This window comes from Schistocerca nitens, chromosome 5, assembly GCF_023898315.1.
Source record: "Schistocerca nitens isolate TAMUIC-IGC-003100 chromosome 5, iqSchNite1.1, whole genome shotgun sequence".
Lineage (NCBI taxonomy): Eukaryota > Metazoa > Arthropoda > Insecta > Orthoptera > Acrididae > Schistocerca > Schistocerca nitens.
The window spans coordinates 771189675-771208096 of NC_064618.1; the positions used below are offsets into that span (position 1 = coordinate 771189675).

At 44.0% G+C, this 18422-nt stretch overlaps 1 protein-coding gene across 1 annotated transcript in view; it reads right to left on the reverse strand.

The window, feature by feature from the left end:
• The window catches only part of LOC126260711 (hemicentin-1-like), a 768668-nt gene that overhangs the window by 42942 nt on the left and 707304 nt on the right, over positions 1-18422 (reverse strand). Inside the window, exons 10-11 of the mRNA XM_049958048.1 lie at positions 15532-15602; positions 1432-1645 (exon numbers count right to left, since the gene is read on the reverse strand). Of these exons, the coding sequence (XP_049814005.1) occupies positions 1432-1645; positions 15532-15602 (285 nt within the window). The remainder of the gene's footprint in view (positions 1-1431; positions 1646-15531; positions 15603-18422) is intronic.

An 18422-nucleotide genomic window follows, 5' to 3' on the forward strand; every position in this document is an offset into this window, starting at 1 on the left:
CTGCCAAGTGTTTCAGCAATATGGCAGAAGGAACATTCAGTTTCTCGTAACCCTATTGCACAATCTCGTTCAAAGACAGTGAGGTGCTGATAATGACGTCTTTGTTGCCTTTAAGGCATTCTTGACTAAACTCAACTCACCACGTCCCATCTCAGCGGTAAGTGACGCTCACGACCATCACAGTGTGTGTTTAAACCATACCTGATTTGGATCCTCATAGTGGCACTACTAGCGCCACTCTTACGCGACTGGCGCGAAATCCGGATAGACATCATCTTTTAGATGTAGAAACACGCCTACCAACTTTCGTTTGTGTCGCACACTTTCTATTTGGTGCTGGAGTCTTTTTCTTCGTCAGTGTAGTACGAGGCGTGTTTTTTAAGCAAGTACCGTTTTGAAATTAAAAAAGGACGTGCTAAGATATCTCAATAACTTTATTTTTACATGAAAGCCTGTACCTTAATCTACTGTTGTACATAATTTCCGTCAATATTGAGGCACTTATCATAACGTTCTACCAGTTTTTGTATACCCTCCTCATAGAAGTCTACCGCCTGACTTGTTAACCACTGCATCACCACTGTTTTGACTTCGTCATCGTCTTTAAGACGCTGACCGACCAGGTGTTTCTTCAAGCGCAAGAACAGATGGCAGTCACTGGGCGCAAGATCGGGCTTTTACGGAGGATGATCTACAGTTTCTCATGGAAAAGATGTGGTGAGATCTCTGGTCTGATTCGCCAGATGCCGACGGGCATTGTCTTGCAGCAAAACGATGCTCTTCCTCAACTTCCATGGACTGTTGCTTTGATTCTGGTTTGACGTAGGCCACCCAGTTTCATCTCCCGTAACAATTTGGTTTAAGAAATCATCACCGTCGTTGTGGTACCGCTCATGGAAAGTCAATGCACTGTCTAAACGATCGCTTTTAAGCCTTCAGCACTAACAAATCTTAGCCTATACCTCACAGTCAGCGGGACTCACAATTATCGGAGGCATCTTAACACTCAGTACACAACGTAAACAAGGAAGAATCAGACTCTAATGGCGTCTGAGCGTAGACTAAGGTACAGGCTATGATGTAAAAATAAAATTATTGAGATATCTTAGCACGTCTTTTTTTAATTTGAAAATGGTACTTGCTTAAAAAACACGCCTCGTATTTACGACACGAAAAAATAAATGCAGCTGTTAGGTTAAAATAATTTACATAATGAAAGGAGGTTCCTGGTTTGCTCATTGACATAAATAACTGAACGAATCTTCTTTCACCATCATCATACCATACAAGCGTCAGATGAGGCTTAATGGTACTGCACTGTATTGCTGTCTTACAACTGAAGGGTCAGACAAACAGAACATCATTCACTGTAGTGTACGTTGATAGACCAGTGTAGCTTTTCTTCAACATGTGAGAAGAGGTGTTACGTACCTGCGGGCACGATGTGGAAGACGCAGGCGGCCGCCTGCCGGCCCACCCTGTTGGCGGCCCAGCAGAGCAGGTGGCCGTAGTCGAGGTCGGTGTGCGGCGTGTACGAGATGCTGGCAGAGCCCGCCAGCTCGTCGCCGCCGCCGGAGCTGTTGAAGGCCCAGCGGAAGGCGCCGGCCGGCGGGTTGGCGTCTACCTCGCAGCGGATGTCGGCGCGCTCGCCACGGCCCACCGCCAGCGTCCGCACGCCCCCACCGCCCCCGCCGCCCGACACTGCGCACACGGGCGCGACTGCGCACCGCCACACACTGCCGCCCGTCACGACAGCCGCCGAGCCAGAGGCAAAGCAGGGAGTGCGGGGAAGGGTGGGGCCGGGAAGCGGCAGGATCTACTGTGATGGCAGGGTCAGCTCTAGGCGCGCTACTGGTTATAGGGGAAGTTAAGAGGCATACCGTGACAGCATTGATTTTATGATTAGTGCTTTCAGGTGCAGTGTGATCATGCGCAATTCGCTAATGAATTAATGTGTAGATGAATGCGGCCAGCAGATGCTACTTCAGCGACTTGGAATTACTCAGCGGAGATGTGTCGAAGTGGTTGCCTGCTGCATTGGCGCCATGGAAGCAAAGACTATCTCTGCACAGGGAAATTTTTAAAGTGCCTAACAAAGGTACGTGGGTGGCACTGAAGGTGTTGCCGAACTGTTTGTGTCTCAGAGGTACCGTTTGCTGATTTATTCACGCGTGTGTCAATGCCGCAACACCTTGTGATCGAGGCACAGGCAGGTGCGAAACACGAGGGCTAGCCGGCCTGTGTGGCCGTGCGGTTATAGGCGCTTGAGTCTGGAACCCCGTGACCGCTACGGCGCAGGTTCGAATCCTGCCTCGGGCATGGATGTGTGTGATGTCCTTAGGTTAGTTAGGTTTAATTAGTTCTAAGTTCTAGAGGACTGATGACCACAGATATTAAGTCCCATAGAGCTCAGAGCCATTTGAACCATTTTTGAACACGAGTGCTGAAAAATCATAAACGCACTCTTTTGCTTCAGGTCATGTTTAAATTACCTCGAATGTTTATGACAGGATCATAGACACGGGTTCCCAGGTAGATGCCGTGTTTCTTGACTTCCGCAAGGCGTTTCATAGGGTTCCCCACAGTCGTTTAAAGAACAAAGTAAGAGCATATGGACTATCAGACCAATTATGTGATTGGATTGAAGAGTTCCTAGATAACACAACGCAGCATGTCATTCTCAATGCAATACGAGCAATACGAGACTTGAATAGAAGGGAGAACCGATAGAGGTACTCAAAGTACACTCCGCCACACACCGTTAGGTGGCTTGCGGAGTATGGATGTTGATGTAGATGGAGATGAAATGGTTCCATCCTGTATACCAGATCACAAATTGGGATCACCCAACACTCCGAAGAGGTCAGATCACGTTTACTAGGGTCGCAACCCTTAATTTTCCTTAGAGAAGTGTTTAACCCTCGCAATCCCCTGGGGGAGTGGGGGGCGGGGGGAGGGGGATAACATCCGTAGAACTTTTGAAAATACTGTAATTTTTTGTTTAAAATTAATCCAAAAACTGAAATCTTATTAGCAGATATCTCTTTCCTCAGTGAATGTCATATTCTATATTTTCAGTACCTTACATAGACATCGGTATCTCTTTAGAAGCTATGTCGTGAATAGAGATTTTTTGCAAGTAACGAAATTTGTATTTTTAAAAATTTTTCATGTGTTGATCATAAACTACCCACACATTGGTAATAAACAATGTTAAAAATATGTTCACGTTGCTAAGAGAGTGCAGAAAGATATTTTCAGATTATGGACCCTATTTACACATAAGCAACTTTTGAAAAAGTATGTCGTTAATAAAAGTCAACAACATTTAAAGAAATCTGTTTCTTTTATTTTTTTACTTTTTTTAGGTTGGGTATGAAGTACCATCTGTCTTGACAATTTTGCTTAATGACCTTTGCGTTGCTACGGATAGTGTTAATCATGGGGAGTGACAGCAGTGTCGAAGGTTGTCAAGCACGAATCAACGCCCCATGTGAAGGGGTGGTTTCATTGATGGTCTTTATGTCACCCGTCGGGCCTTTACACGTCGATTCTGAGCGGCGGTGTGTTTGAAATGATTTCCTCTGCCATCCTCAAGAAAACCTAATTATTTCAACGATGGACGTCGCGGTTATAACATCCATCGTAGAGGTGTGAAAGTAAGGCGTGATATGTGAGTGAGAGGGGTGTGACGACCTTTTCATCGTGTGGCAGGTCCTTGATGGAGCTTGGCAGAGTTTTGGTGAAATTTGGTGTCAACGTCACATCATTAAACCAACTAATTTACACCTCACATCAGTTTCTCAGCTCGTGCTTTTTTATCGCATGTTCTGTACCTTGCTGTGTAAAGCGTTACGGAACCTGAAGGTGACGTCACTGGGAGCCACGCTTTTACATCGTTGCAGAGGGAGACACCTTTGATCAGACTTCTGCGTAACAATGGCAAGAAATTAAGGGGTTTAGAAAAACTGACTTTTTAACTGTGTTGTGCAGCGCAGGTGTAGCTGTAGCCGTGCTCCACCGTAAAAAAGGGCCGGTAAGTCTAAACTTCTCCGACAGTATACAACGCAATAACCACTTTCAGCACTGAAGTCGAGCAGCAGTATCTTAGTTGGACAGGCGACGAACAGCCGTTATATTGTAAGGTTTCAGTTTGTTATAGCTCTGTGGGCAGGTTCTGTTGACATACCTATTTGTCGTACTAAATGGCTTAACGGTTTTCTGCAAGCTCGCTCCTAGCTTGCTCAATTTATGGTCAGGTAATACCGATAAGCAGCATCCCACACTGTCCGAAACGTGGTACGGTTACTGAGGGCTGCCTACAGGGGCATTAGTTCTCCCGAGTCGCAGGAGACGATGCTTCCGTCCTTCGTGAAACGCTCTGTACTAGAACCGTATACATGTGATATGTGAAAGACGTTAAGCAGATAATACGGTCTTTGAAGATATATAGCGTTATCTCTGAAAACACGACTTGCCACAGTCCAATGTAATACACAGGAAGTGAAGCCAAGTTTATACATCTATGGAAAAAGCTAATCAGTCGCAAGGTTGATACTAGATGCTCTTACACGCACATGACATTGTCACAAATGAAACTGACAGTAAATGCAAGACAATACTGCTGACTATGGTTGCAGATGTTGCACCAAGCTACTGATATCCTAGCATAAAAAATTGGGGATCTGGGAAATAGCTGGTGTTCTATGCAGTGGACACTTCAGTAACTACCCAACACATAGAACATAAAGTAACCTATGTTTATATGTCCACTAACAGTTTTGTAATGGTACTTGAATTACGTAACCATTACGGCACCTCACCACAACCTCTCGATACTAGCAATATTCTTCTACTGTTTCTGTAAAACAGTTAACATATTTCTGTGACAACATTCAGATTTGATTTCATTAATGTAGAGGTACTTCGATACATCGATATGTATATATTGCAATGATATTATTCTTATGTGTATTCCCTCTTTTGTCACTTTGATCTTTGACGTACTTGTAACTCTGATTTTTGGGTGCGTAAGCGGTTATTAGAGAGTCAAGCTTTGGTCATGTTAAACAGACGCAAATTGTAGTCAGTTTATGAAATGTGAACTTTAACAGAGAGGAAGATATTTTCAAGTATGTTTTATATTGTGAAGTGATGTTTTGGAACGAGTTACGTGATATTGCAACAAAAGTAATAAAAAAGAAGTGTAGCTTAAATTCGGAGTGCTGATTACTTTTTTACATCACCATTATCCTAACTTGCAAAAGTTTAATCTTCAAGAATGGTTTATGAAACACATCTATAAAACTTTTGAATATCGCATCCGAGCTTGGAATCATCACTACCTAGATTTTAGACGATTGAGCCATTAGTTCACAACGAGACCAGGGTGGGAAACACGAAAAGATGAGTGCCTAGTTTATCAATTATTTCACGAAATGACTTTATTAACTGTGCTCTAATGGCACCTGCCACAAAATATAACTTTGTTGTTGCCCGAAAATGCAATATTTAGCAGCGTGAGCAACACTACAATCATAATTAATTTTTGACCTTTCTTGTGGTAGGGTTGTTTGACGTTCTGGGCCTAAGAAATTGGATGAATATTATTTTTTTCCGATACCAGTGACAGACGGTAATCTATATTTTATGGTGTCTGTTTTAAAACAAGATGTTTATTTCTTTATTGTAAATGAAACCATCGGATGGTGGCGTAGAACTCCTTTTTTTTAATTTCCATTCTACGATTACATGCCAGTTGCGTTTTTTTGATATCAGGATACCTTTTAAAGATGTGAAGATGGACATATGGATGGAAATGATGGGCTAATAACTAATTCTGTGAACATGGACCAGAATTAAAGAAACAATTGCTATGCTTCCTGAGTCACTGACATTATTCGCAATTATGTCACACCTTGTGAACGATGGTAGCATAGCAATCTTTTTCATGTCTGTATTTTGCTGTAAGCATAGTGAATTCTAGCGAAAAATTTGCTGACCGAATACAACTCAGGATTTAGAAGGGCTCTTTGTGGCTGGAGATTAACAATTGAGTAGTGGTCTCAACTAATCTCATTAATCAAATATTTGCAAGCCGATGTTCGCCTCCCAAGAACAGTGCGTAAATCCAGTAGCTAAACATGATGAGATTTTTTTTGTATGTCTTTCAAAGTAAAACATTGTTTATATGCTAATGTTCCCTCTTGTTCTTCTTGAGTTTTCGGCTTGGTAGGTATCCAAATTCAACATCTTTTTGACTTATACACTATTTAAATGTTTTAAAGGGTTCAAATGGCTCTGAGCACTATGGGACTTAACATCTGAGGTCATCAGTCCCCTAGAACTTAGAATTACTTAAACCTAACTACCATAAGGACATCACACACAACCATGCCCGGGGCAGGATTCGAACCTGCGACCGTAGCGGTCGCGCGGTTCCAGACTGAAGCGCCGAGAACCGCTCGACCACAGCGGCCGGCTAAATGTTTTAATGGAAATAATCCATCCATTATTTGCTCTTCTGGAAAGTCTGAAAAATATTCATTCACGGATGTCATAATCAGCACAGAAATGGTTCTATGGCTGAAAATTTCGTTTATGTGGGAGCAGGTAGCAGATATAAGATACTAAATCTGGTCAACAACATCTCATAGCACCTGTTACGGTTGTTTCATTGTCCTGATTGCTATTTACTGTTGTTAATTTGCAACTCAAGCCATGCCGTTGTTTCGGAATACGTACGAAGTATTCATCGTTTGCTGTTTCACAAAGCAGCAAATAAAAAGAATGCTTCTGCATTCCATGTAATAATAACAATGCTTTTCTGGCACAACATGTGTACTAGGCAGCTTTTTTCGTAACCACAGACATTCGCTCCCTACATTGATTTCTGTGGCGTTTTGAGGGATGAGTGTTGGAGCCATGTTTCATCCTCAGTTGAAAAATAAGCGCAATAAACAAAGGCGATTCCCTTTCAGACCTATCTAAACATTCACTCCGCATTTTCTCGCGGCCAGAATCCTACATAAGCAGCATTCATCTCACGCAATGTTCTCGGATCACACAATACTCTTGTACTACAGATTTTAAAATAATGTAAATCGTTCAGATTTACATTATGAGGTTTCAGTGTGTTGCAGTTGCTGGTTTGTCTTTTTTGTCCTTTTCAGTCCAGCGATCAGTCAGCCATGATTATTTGTGTACTTCTATTTTACATCTTTCGGCATTTCTTTCTCCTTTCGAGTTATATATAGATAATTGATGATAGAATACTATGCACGATTGTGATCTTGACTTTTAGGGAATTGGTTTATTTTTATACCTTGAAAGTCTAGTGGATATCCTTTAAGCGACTACATCTCTTAAGACTTTTCGTATGATCGATGAAAAATTTGTTGAATCGCCCCCAAACACATGGAAGATCGTCAATATCATCATCATGAGTAGCAGAAGCATCTTCATCATCAACAGAAGCATCGTCCTGTGACTTAGTCGGATTATAACAGCGTCTCCCATACGGTTGTCGATACGAGTGTGACACAAAAGCCCTGTTTGCACTGCATTCAACGCAGGCGACGTGCAACGAGAATCAGTGACAAAATCAACACTCCACGAACTTCTTAATGTGTGACAGAATTGTAACAACTGAAATATGACGCCTTTGGGTCGGGATTCAATGATTACGGTGCTACCCTGGGCTTCGAAGACATGCAGATTACTTCTTGAAGCCAGCGAACCTTTGACTACAGCGCCCACGGCTACGCTTTGCAAACTCTCTCGTTAATAGCTTGGGAGTAGGCGCAGTGGTCACATCCTGCACACTTTTTCTGGAAGATGGAGTACAAAGTTTGGTCTAGCCAACGAAGGTACGTTTGCGAATCCCCAGTATCACTTAATGTGTCTCCCGAAATGGTTCCTTTGCAAGGACACGACCGTTTTGCTACCACATTCCGAGTTTGTGGTCGGTATATAATAACTTCGTGTTAGAAGACACGTTAAAATGTAATCTACGAGGGCTAGTCGAAAAGTAAGGGCACGAAATGGAAACCACAGTAAAAATCAGAAACGTTTCATTTGCAACAGTTAGCTACACCTTCCAGCTACTACTTTATATAGTCACCGCTCCGACTTCGCCATCTACCGTAGCGTTGTGCCGACTCCCCAATACAGTCGTCATACAAGGCAGCCGCCTGTGCTTTTCGCTAAACCTCTGTCCTTGTCTACAGCTCATTGTCTGTGCCAAAAAGTTGTCTTCATAGCCAGAGCTTCATGTGTGCACAGATTAAACATATGGCGAGCCAATTGCGGGTTGTATTTTGGGTGACCGGGCAGTTACCATTGAAAACGCTGATGGAGTGTCTCCATTGTCCCTGCAGAGTGCGGCCAAGAATTGTGGTGAAGAAGGACATGCATGAGAGTCACTTCATGTGGGCTGCATGACATCAGGTGAACTCTGACACCACACAGCCATACTTGGCCGGAGAGACTATTTTTTAGCCATCTTTACGGGTTCACTGCTCTCTCAGAAATCCGAAGAGCGATCGGCGGTCGTACTAGAGACACTGCTCAACACATCTGTGCAAAGCTACATCGGATTTTCACTGTGGTTTCCGTTTCGGACCCGATCGGTCCTTAGTTTCCGAATATCCCTCGTACGTCCTCCATTTTTGGTAACATCGCTGGCATGTAGGTTTCTGCTTAAGGCAAATTGTATTCACTCTGTAATAGGGTTTTGGCAGTTACTATAAAGTCTGTGTACTGTAGCACTTATGATCAAACAAGACAGAAGGCACTGATAGCGACAATTCCGAATATCTTAAACCTCTGGGGGAAATGACACCAAATTAATTATCCGAGTTAATATGAAACAATTATGATAGTAGAATCGTGACATCTAACTTTCGGAAGGCTGTCAAGGGCACCTAAAAGCGACATCTATCAGGCAAGCATATCTGATGAAACAGTGTTGCTGTTAAAGAGAAAGATAGGAAGAGAAAACTGAAGGTGTCTTTGATTATAAGTTTGGCTTATGAATGGTAAATCCACAAGAAGTGATTTACTGACGTTGCGCAAAAAAATGTAAACAAGACTTCAGATAAATTAAAATACAGTTATATGAATTGTGGATGTACCCAAAAGCTTTTGAAAACGTTAAATGGTGGAAGATATTTGAAATTCTCTGACGAATATGTCTACACCGAAATGAAACAAGGGTAATATAAAACATATACAAGAGATAAGAAGGCTCGATGAAAGTGGAAGGCCAACAGAGAAGTGTTCGGATCAAACAGGACGCACAGTTTACTCTTCAGCCTGTGAGTGTTAGAGGCAGTGACGGAAAGTTAAAAAAAAATGTAATGCAGTGCTATCAAAATTCAGGGCGAAAGGGTATAAATGATACGAATCGCTGATGACAATGATATCCTCAGCAAAACTCAGAAAGGGTTGCTGGCAAAGATGGCATCCATTGTTAAAAGACGTTCACTAGTGTCGAATACAGGCCATAATTCGAGTGAAAGGTCTCTAAGAATACTTATCGAAGCACTGCATTATGTGGAAGTGAATGACGGATTGTGGGAACCGGAAAAGAATTCAAGCGCTTTACGTATAATGCTACAAAAAGCATCGTGGAAATTCTGTCAGCTCATGCCTCTGAAAATGGAATATGGGCCGTCGTGTAAAATAAACTGTAAACAGACCACAGCAGCCAATTTCCTACCACTCAAAGGAGACGTCTAGGCAAGTAAATTACACTGGTAGTGAAAAGCAGTGCCTCGCTACAGCTTTCTATGTCCTAAAATTCTGTACTTTTCTTTACACGGGTATATTTCTCTTAAAATCCAGCATACCCAAGTCTCTGTAAGCGGGCCTTAATTTTAAATTAAGGAGGAAGGAAGATTACGCTTTAACATCGAGTTGACGACGTGGTCGTTGGACCGATCTGGTTAGGAAAGATAAGGATGGAAGACGACCACTTCCTTTACAGAGGAAGCATCCCAGCTGTTTCATTAATTAAAAAACAGAAAGCAAAAGCTATTGAAAGGTTTGTGCAGTTGAAACTTGCTTACAGAGATGCGTAGGGATTCACAATGGGCCCTGGTCAGGATAAATGGCATGTGGGCATCTCAAGGGATTTTTTTATTTTTCAATGGAAGCGTTGGTTAAAAGCTAATAAACTCTCTGTATTCAGTAGACATGATACATACGGGCGCATCTAGGTCAGGTCATGAAGCCGTTTGTCAGTCATGGAGGTCACGAGAAGACATTAATTCCAGTATTAGATTTAAGTCAGAGGAAAAATGCGTAGGAGAGAATTCCCGTCCCTGCTAGTTCGAAGCTCGTGCCAAAGAGACGGGACGCAGCAGTCCACAAGTGAGCTCTCTGACACGCTTCCACTTGGATTCCGAGATCTGGTGTAGGGTGTCAGCTGATCATGCTCCACAGGAACAACCAGACTTTGCTGAAGGGCTGGATCCTGCTTAGCACGTACAGGGACTGAACAATATACGGAAACACCGCGAGCAATGCGTTCTTGATCATAAAGGCAGAGGCAGTCGGCGCGTTACAGAGTTCTATTTGACCAGGAACGACACAGATATGCAATAACTTGAGTTTGTTGCATGTGTCAGTCAGGGCCCGAACAGTGTCCTGTGCAGTTGTGGGCGCATTATGTCGAATTCAGTGCATCTGAACGTGGGCAAGTTGCTGGTGCTCGTGTCGCGACTGCTTCCGTAACAAAGAGAGCCGAAGTATTTGATGATACAAGTGGCACCATATCAAAGATTTTTACCGCTTACAGGGAAACCGGACAGACATCATTCTTTTAATCACAATGTCGACGAAAGTGTGTGTTGAGTGATCGTGATGGACGCTCATTGTAGAGGTTTGCGACGAAAAATGAGGATCATAGCTCCAAAAGTTACTGCACCACTGATTATCTAACAGGTGAACCCTGCGCGCCCCAGAATAACACGGAGGGAGCTCCAGAAGCAGAGGATTGCCGGGCTAGCTTTGATTCCAAGACCACCTAGTGATGCGAGTGCCAGCAGCTGAAAACTGCGCAACCAAATAAATAAAACCGGGCCTAGGGTGCAATGGAAAAATGTAATTTGGTCTGATGAGTCTAGTTTCATATTGTTTCCAACATCTGACCAAGTTTCCATTCCAAGACTGAAACGTGTTGGGGGGGGGGGGGAGGTGGTGGTACTCCATGGGGGGAGGGGGGGACCATATCGTGGTACTCCACGGTTACTCTGCAAGATAATATTAATGCCACGGATAATGTGATCATTCTGACTGATGAGGCCTATCCCTTAGAATGATGTTTGTTCGCCAATAGTGAAAAAGTGTTTCAAGACGACATGGCCGCTATCCACACATCTCGTTTTGCCTAGGACTTGTTTTCTGAGCATAAGGATGAAACGTTACACCTCCACTAGCCACGAAAGACACTAAATTGCAATATTATTGGGCCTGTGTGGACTACGTTACAGAGAAGCCTGGCTGATTGCTAGCCACCTCCGTCATCGTTATCCGAACTTGCCATTATTGAGCAGGAAATATGATATAAGATTCCCATGAAAACCATAGAGCACTGTATTTATCCATCCCGAAACGATTACAATCAGTTTTGAATGCCAGTCCTACTAGAGAGTATAGTTTGTCGCGTCTGTGGTGTTCCCATATTTGTGACCACCCCTTGCAGATGACAATGAATTGTACTTGACCATCACCGGAAAATATTAGAATGGAAAAGCAGAAAAGCATAAATTTTGAAATACCGATCAGAGTAGCTACGTCATCTGCACATTATATTTGTTCATTTGTATTTGTATGATGTACCTCCAACTATCCAGTGTATCTACACCCGACGTATGAAGGTTCTCTCGATTCAGAAATGGTCGCCAGTCTCCTTATGAAGATGTTAGTTCAGAAAGGCTATCCACCTACACTGGTTGCGCTCAGGTAAAGTATCTGCTGATTATTTCCGTCTATAGTCAGACACTTTTCACAAGAGTTGGAATCTCAGTTCGTTCGAACATGTATCGTGTTAATGGAAAGGTCCATTAAAGGAAATAAGGATTAAATTTATAGTTACAACGTTGACGGGTAAGTCTAGCCATCACAGTCGTTTGGCAAACTATCCCAGCAGCATTACTGCAAGACAGTCATTGTAACCCAAAGTGACGCTAACAGCTACCTCGTTCTCAATGGAATAGTGGGTTTCAAATTTCTTCGACTAGGTCAAACAGATAAGTTTGAGTTATTATGAAAAGCAGAAATACTCGGAAAACGAGACCACAGTCCTAGAGAAAGACTCATGATTACTTCGACATGATCATGTGCCTTCCCACTTAGGTACACCAAAGCGTCATGGTCCTCTCCAGCACCATACTGCCATCGCGTCACGCCAATGGTACTTTTCCTGCTTTCAGAATTAATATTAGTGCTGAAGAAACTTTGTTTCTTAAAGAATATATAAGGTGACTATATCCCCATGCAATTTCCATCGCTGTTTGGGAATGCTAGGTCGATGAATGGGAGCAAATGGTCTCTAAGTAGCCGAACATAAACATTTCCAGTCAATGATCGGTTCAGTTGGACCAGAGGACCTAGCCTATTCTATCTAAACACAGCCCACATCATCAATGGAGCCACCATCATATATATATAGGAATTCCATATTCCGCGATCCACAATGTAGTGTACCGAGAATACCAAATATCAGGCATTACCTCCAATCACGGGCAACACAGTGGCCGAAGGCCTACACCTTACGACCGAAAGCAGCGGCGTTTCGTAGTGTCTTCAGAGCTAACAGAGAAGCAACACTGAGTGAAATAACCGCAGAAATCAATGTGGGCGAGTGACCATATCGGTAGGACACTAGCAGACTGGAAAACAGTGGCCTAGTCAGATGAGTCCCGATTTCAGTTCGTTAAAGCTGATGACAGGAATCAAGTGTGACGCAGACCCCATGAAAGTAAGGACCCAAGTTGTCAATGAGGCACTGTCCAGGCTTGTGGCGGCATCATAAATGGTGTGGGCACTGGTTACCTGGAATGGGCTGGGTCCTCTGGTCCAACCGAAACGATCACTGACTGGAAATGCTTATGTTAGGCTAGTAGGAGACCGCTTACAGCTATTCATGGACTTCACTTTCCCAGAGTCGATGGAGTTTGTGCGGACGACAATGCGCCATGTCAGCGGGTCACAGTTATTCGTGGTTGGCTTGTAGAACATTACAGACTATTCTCACGAATGACTTTGGCAACCTTATCCCATCGATCACTGATGGGGCATAATCGAAAGATCGGTTATTGCACAAAATCGTGCACCGGGAATACTTTTGCAATTATGGGCCGCTAAAGAGGCAGCATGGCTTAATATTTCTGCAGGAGACTTCAGACGACTTCTTGGGTCCATGCCACGTCTAGTTGCTGCACTACGCCTGGCAAAACGAGTTCCGACACGATATTAGGAAGTAACCAACGACGTTAGTCACCTGAGTGTAATTTACTGCAGGGTATTTTCTGCAAGGTCGGAACTGCACAAAGGCATGGGCTACACATGAGAGTACAGAGTAATCGTTTTACATCCACATATATACACTTCAGCATCTGATATTCTGTCCAGGAGAAAGCACCAGGTCGGTCATTTCCGCAGCTGCTTATTGGAACTTGTCGCACTGCTGTCAACGAGGTTATTGCACTGGCAGACTACTCAACGTTCATAGTAGAGACATCACTGAGCTGTGTTGGGTTCACAATGTTGTAGCAGTGGAGGCCGTAGTATGGTCAGAGATTTTATCGTATTGTGCGTTTGAATTGGCAGTAAAGTTTATACCACAAAGTCCGTATGTTGCCCTTTGGGGCGGTTGTATTGCTGAGTGTGTTCTTTGACAGGAAGAGTGCATGACCTCAGGTGATGGACTGCGGACTGCCGCACGGGCTTATTTAACGTTGTTTAGCTCAGCGCCTTAGTGTCCGCACTGTTAAAGCATGGCCGGTGTTCGTCATCGCTTACGTGGCTAGGCACCGATAACGTTCGCAATGCGGTGGGGGCCCTGTCAGCGTATAGTGCGTCTGGGTGGCAGTAGCTTATTGTCTAAATGTAGCGGTCATTGAGCTTGGACAGTATTAAATTTAGTGTTGTAAGTTTTGAAAGCCTTGTTGCCTAAGCCCTCTCAGCCTATTCTGTTTGAATATACGAGGGTTGTCCAAAAAGTATGTTCCTATCGGTGCCGAAATGGAAATCACTAGGAAAAGCCGGTAAAGCTTTGCACAGATGTGTTGGGCAGTGTCTCTGGTAAGCCCGTCGATCGTGTCGCGTAGCTCTTTTCAGTTCTGAGTGAACAGTGAGCACGTAAAGATGCGTAGGGAATAGCGTCTCCCGCCAAGGATGAGGGCCTTGTTAGAGATTTCGCCTGTGTCATGCAGCCCATATAACACAACTGTGGAGCAGTTGCTTCTTCATGCCAATTCACGGCCGCACACTGCAGCGGCTATGAAGAAACTCCTACAGCGTTTCCGATGAGAGGTGTTTGATCACCCACTGTGCAGTCTGTAACTGGCTTCCCCTGAGTCTCATCTCTGCTCACAAGAACCGCTGGCTATGAAGAAAAATGATTTCCACAGGGAACGAGCTGCAGACCAGTGTAGATAACTGGCCGAAAGCACAGGCGGCTGCTTCCTATGACGAAGATATTGGGAAGTTGATACAACACTACGACAGCACTCGAAGTTGGAGCGGCGACAGTGTAGAGAAGTAGATGGAAGGTGTACCTAACTGTTGCAAATAAAACGTTTCTGGTTTCACTCTGGTTTCCATTTCGCGAACATCGGAACTTACTTTCTGGACAACCCTCAAAGTAATCATGCTCTTGGCCAGTATAAAGGTTTTTTAGCGTAGTAAGTTTAAAAAGCCTTGCTGCTAACGCTGGGTTCTATTAATTTAATTTAATAATCATATGCTTGGCCAATATAAAGTTAAGTTGAGCTTCCGGCATAAGCCGCACCCATGAGAGCTAAAAAGGACCGATGCAGAAATTTAAGCGTTTATTGAAAGCTTAGGCTGTTAACGCCGCTGCTAAGTTTGCGCTGAGTTACATCCTGGACGAAGATAGTGGTTGTGGTCTTAGTTTTAGAGATCCTGCCACAGAGTGTTGTAAGTTTGTCCTGGGTTCAAGTCTCACCGTCCACTCTTACTGGAAGCCTTCTTAGGCGGTAGAGTTTTATTCCAACTGTCGTAGAACTGGAGGGCTGGATTATTGTCGAGAGTGGAATGGAATCAGTCTTTTTAACTTCCTTAAATGGGATTCAGCAATTAAAAATCAAACTTTTTCGAATGTTTAACACCCGTTGCCCGGTCTGTAATGACAGGAAGCGAACGGTGTCTCGGTCCTGATGGAGCTCTGGATTTTGGCCGACCCTCCAGAAAAGCCTCCCGCAAGATTAAGTGGTGAGAATTGATCAACCACACACGTATTTCAACACTTTCGCAGAGCTTAACGCCAGAGGACACACTTGCTGTTGACAGCAACGACCCTGGCCAGCACAGCTCCGCCTCGTCGCTGCGGTGCCCCCATGCAACACTGTGACCTTAAACACCGGTAGTCAGGAACTGAGGGCCGACCTAGCTCGCGCTACCGCACGCTGTCAGCTTTGACGCCACTAACGCCACCACACCGGCACTCGCGCACGTAGGCACAATCAACACTGCGTGGAGAACAGAGGAACTGTGAACCGCAACGGCGCAAAATGCAAATTGACAGAAGAGGAAACCAACGGGCACGGCAGGATGCGCACAAGTTCTGTGTAGAGAAATGCAGCTCTTACTCAGGTATGTTATTAGGCTCAGGTCGTCCATCTGCAGCACACAGATGGCTAAAGGGTTGCATATCTTCCGTATTCAGACGCCAAAACGAATCGGAACAAAACCATTACTTCGACGCTCTCCAGCGTCCAAGCTTTGTGTTTGCGGATATGTGTTTCTTTTTGAAAACAGACCATTTTGCCTACTCGAACAACATACGAAACGTTGTCTGTTTTTCAGTGAGGGGGGGGGGTTACAACGTGCGGGACGAAAGTTAGTAAAATCGACGAACTGGAGGGACAGATTTCAGACTGGAAATGGAGGAAAATATGTCCTACGAACTTGTGTTCGGATATAGACGGCGAGCGTGTAACTACAACAAATCTTCCCGGAGCATAGAACAGAGCTGCATCGCATTCACGTCACATCAGATGTTCAAGTGGTCTCCATTGTGTTGCAGGTGATACGGATAGTAGCGGTTGTTATACAGGGTACATATAATCGTACTTCGTTTCACACCGTTTCGGTGGGCCACTTGCCTGGAGCTTGTATTAGCGTTCGTCTCAGTACTCTACAGAATATGGCCATTCAAATGTGGAGTACACTCAGTCCGCCGCAAGTCCGCTGCAAGTTCATTTCTATGAAGTAACCCAAATTTGGATTGAAATGTTGTGTGACGTGGTTGGTGTCTGTGAAGGTACTTGTTTTGGTATAGCTTTGTTGCTTCTCGACCATTTCCATCTGCTTGCCCACACAAAAGCACAATCTCGACTTCTTCTCGACATGTATACCGGACTACTCTGTTGCTTACAGTACGCTGCGTCAATCACAAAGCCTGCAACACACAAGGAAGACACGGCACGTCGTCAGAGGAACTTCCTTTCGTCAGCACCATCTGCTGTGGCAGCGATGCATTTCCAGACAGATGTTCAGAGGACCTTTTCTCCACCATTCCCAGTCGTGAATCCATCCCTACAGTTTGTAGGTTTCGTTAATGTCCACCCCTTTTCTATTTTAGCAGTTGGAGCGGAATATTCGAGCAGCCACCCATTAAAGAGTTAGTGATGCTTCATTTAGCGGAGCTGAGGGAGTTTCGAGTTCTGGCATTTCCGTTACAGCCAAACCATTTTGTCAGAAACGGGGGATGGAATATATTTTTAATTTAATTCTGGAAAGGTATGTCTCCAACAGAGAGCGTGAAACCTGGTGTAGATATGAGTGTATGTTCATGTGTATACATGTGTTGTTCGAAATGTGTGGTGTACCTTCGCCCCATGTGTGAAGGATAAGTCATCATGGACTCTTAACAACGTTTCAAAACGCACTTCTCAGTATTGCAAAGCATAGTAGAAACACCGCAGGGGCAAATGTGTAAAAATAAGAGGGCAGTACGCTGAACGAGGCGAGAGCAAGATATCTGTGACTTATTATTTTAAAGGGAGTATGGTCATTTTTGTAACAGACTTCATATTTTTTGAGGAAATTGAGGTTTATTCCGTTGTTGTTTTACGGTACGTATTCTACATAACTTATTTTGGCAGGCGAAGGAATACTATCCACGAAATGCACGTCTGATTGTTTGCCGAAGTTTTTAATAAACACCGCTGGAAACCTCGTGAAATAATAAGCAGCAACGGAATAGCGAACCCGCCAAATGAAAATGTATTTATTACTGCTGGAGCTCCAACTTTCGGGTCGCAATTCACTACGTCACACTCATTCGTTAATCATGGTCATTGCTCTGCGTTTCAGTAATGTAGCCTCCCAACCAGCACGCATTAATATCGCAGCTTATTTAGTGCGCCCGTCGGGAGACTATTACGCATTGTCCTTTCCCTTGGAGCGTAAATTGACAACGTTCGTTGATTTATTGCTTGATCCAACAGAATAATGGAAACACAATCAGTCGATGTAATTCCTGATCGTACATGAGGCCGCAGATCGCTGTGAGGCTGGCATGTAAAAGCGATAACAGCGAAATCGAATGGGGCAGCGGGGTTGGGAACGAAGCGAATCTTTCGATTGCAGATCGAATGAGCACCTTGGTTCATTTGTTTCATTCCACTGTACACATCTAGGCGACATATGGTACAGTGTTGACATAAGCATACAGCTTTTGTTATTTTTTAAATACACCGACCGCCTCGGAATAAAAGTTAAGAGCTTGGAAAATAGGCCGAAGGGACCGCAAGGTATGTGTTGGCTTCTGTCACGGGATCTTGTTCGACGTTATTGCTGACGTTTCGCTAAGACAAGTGGCTGAAAACGTCGAAGTTGAATCCTACGGTGTTGGTAGAGTATTAGAGCAACGCGGCCGGAGATTTTTTCTACCTTTGAAGCCAACACCTGAGTTTGTTTCCTGGTCATCAGCACTGTGACTCTGCCTTAGCTCATTGCAACTGTCGGTCGGTGCATCAATGGAATCCAGATTCCGTTTATCTTGAGGCTTTATTTTTTGTTAATACCATGGTCGTGTTTGCGAATTTCTATGTCGTACCTCTTAAAGACGATCATTTTGTGCTTTGGAAAGGTAAAGGCACCAGAGAGGTAGTTCTGACAAGTTCGCAATGGAAGCAAGATTGAAGGAAAATCAAGACTCCTTCATC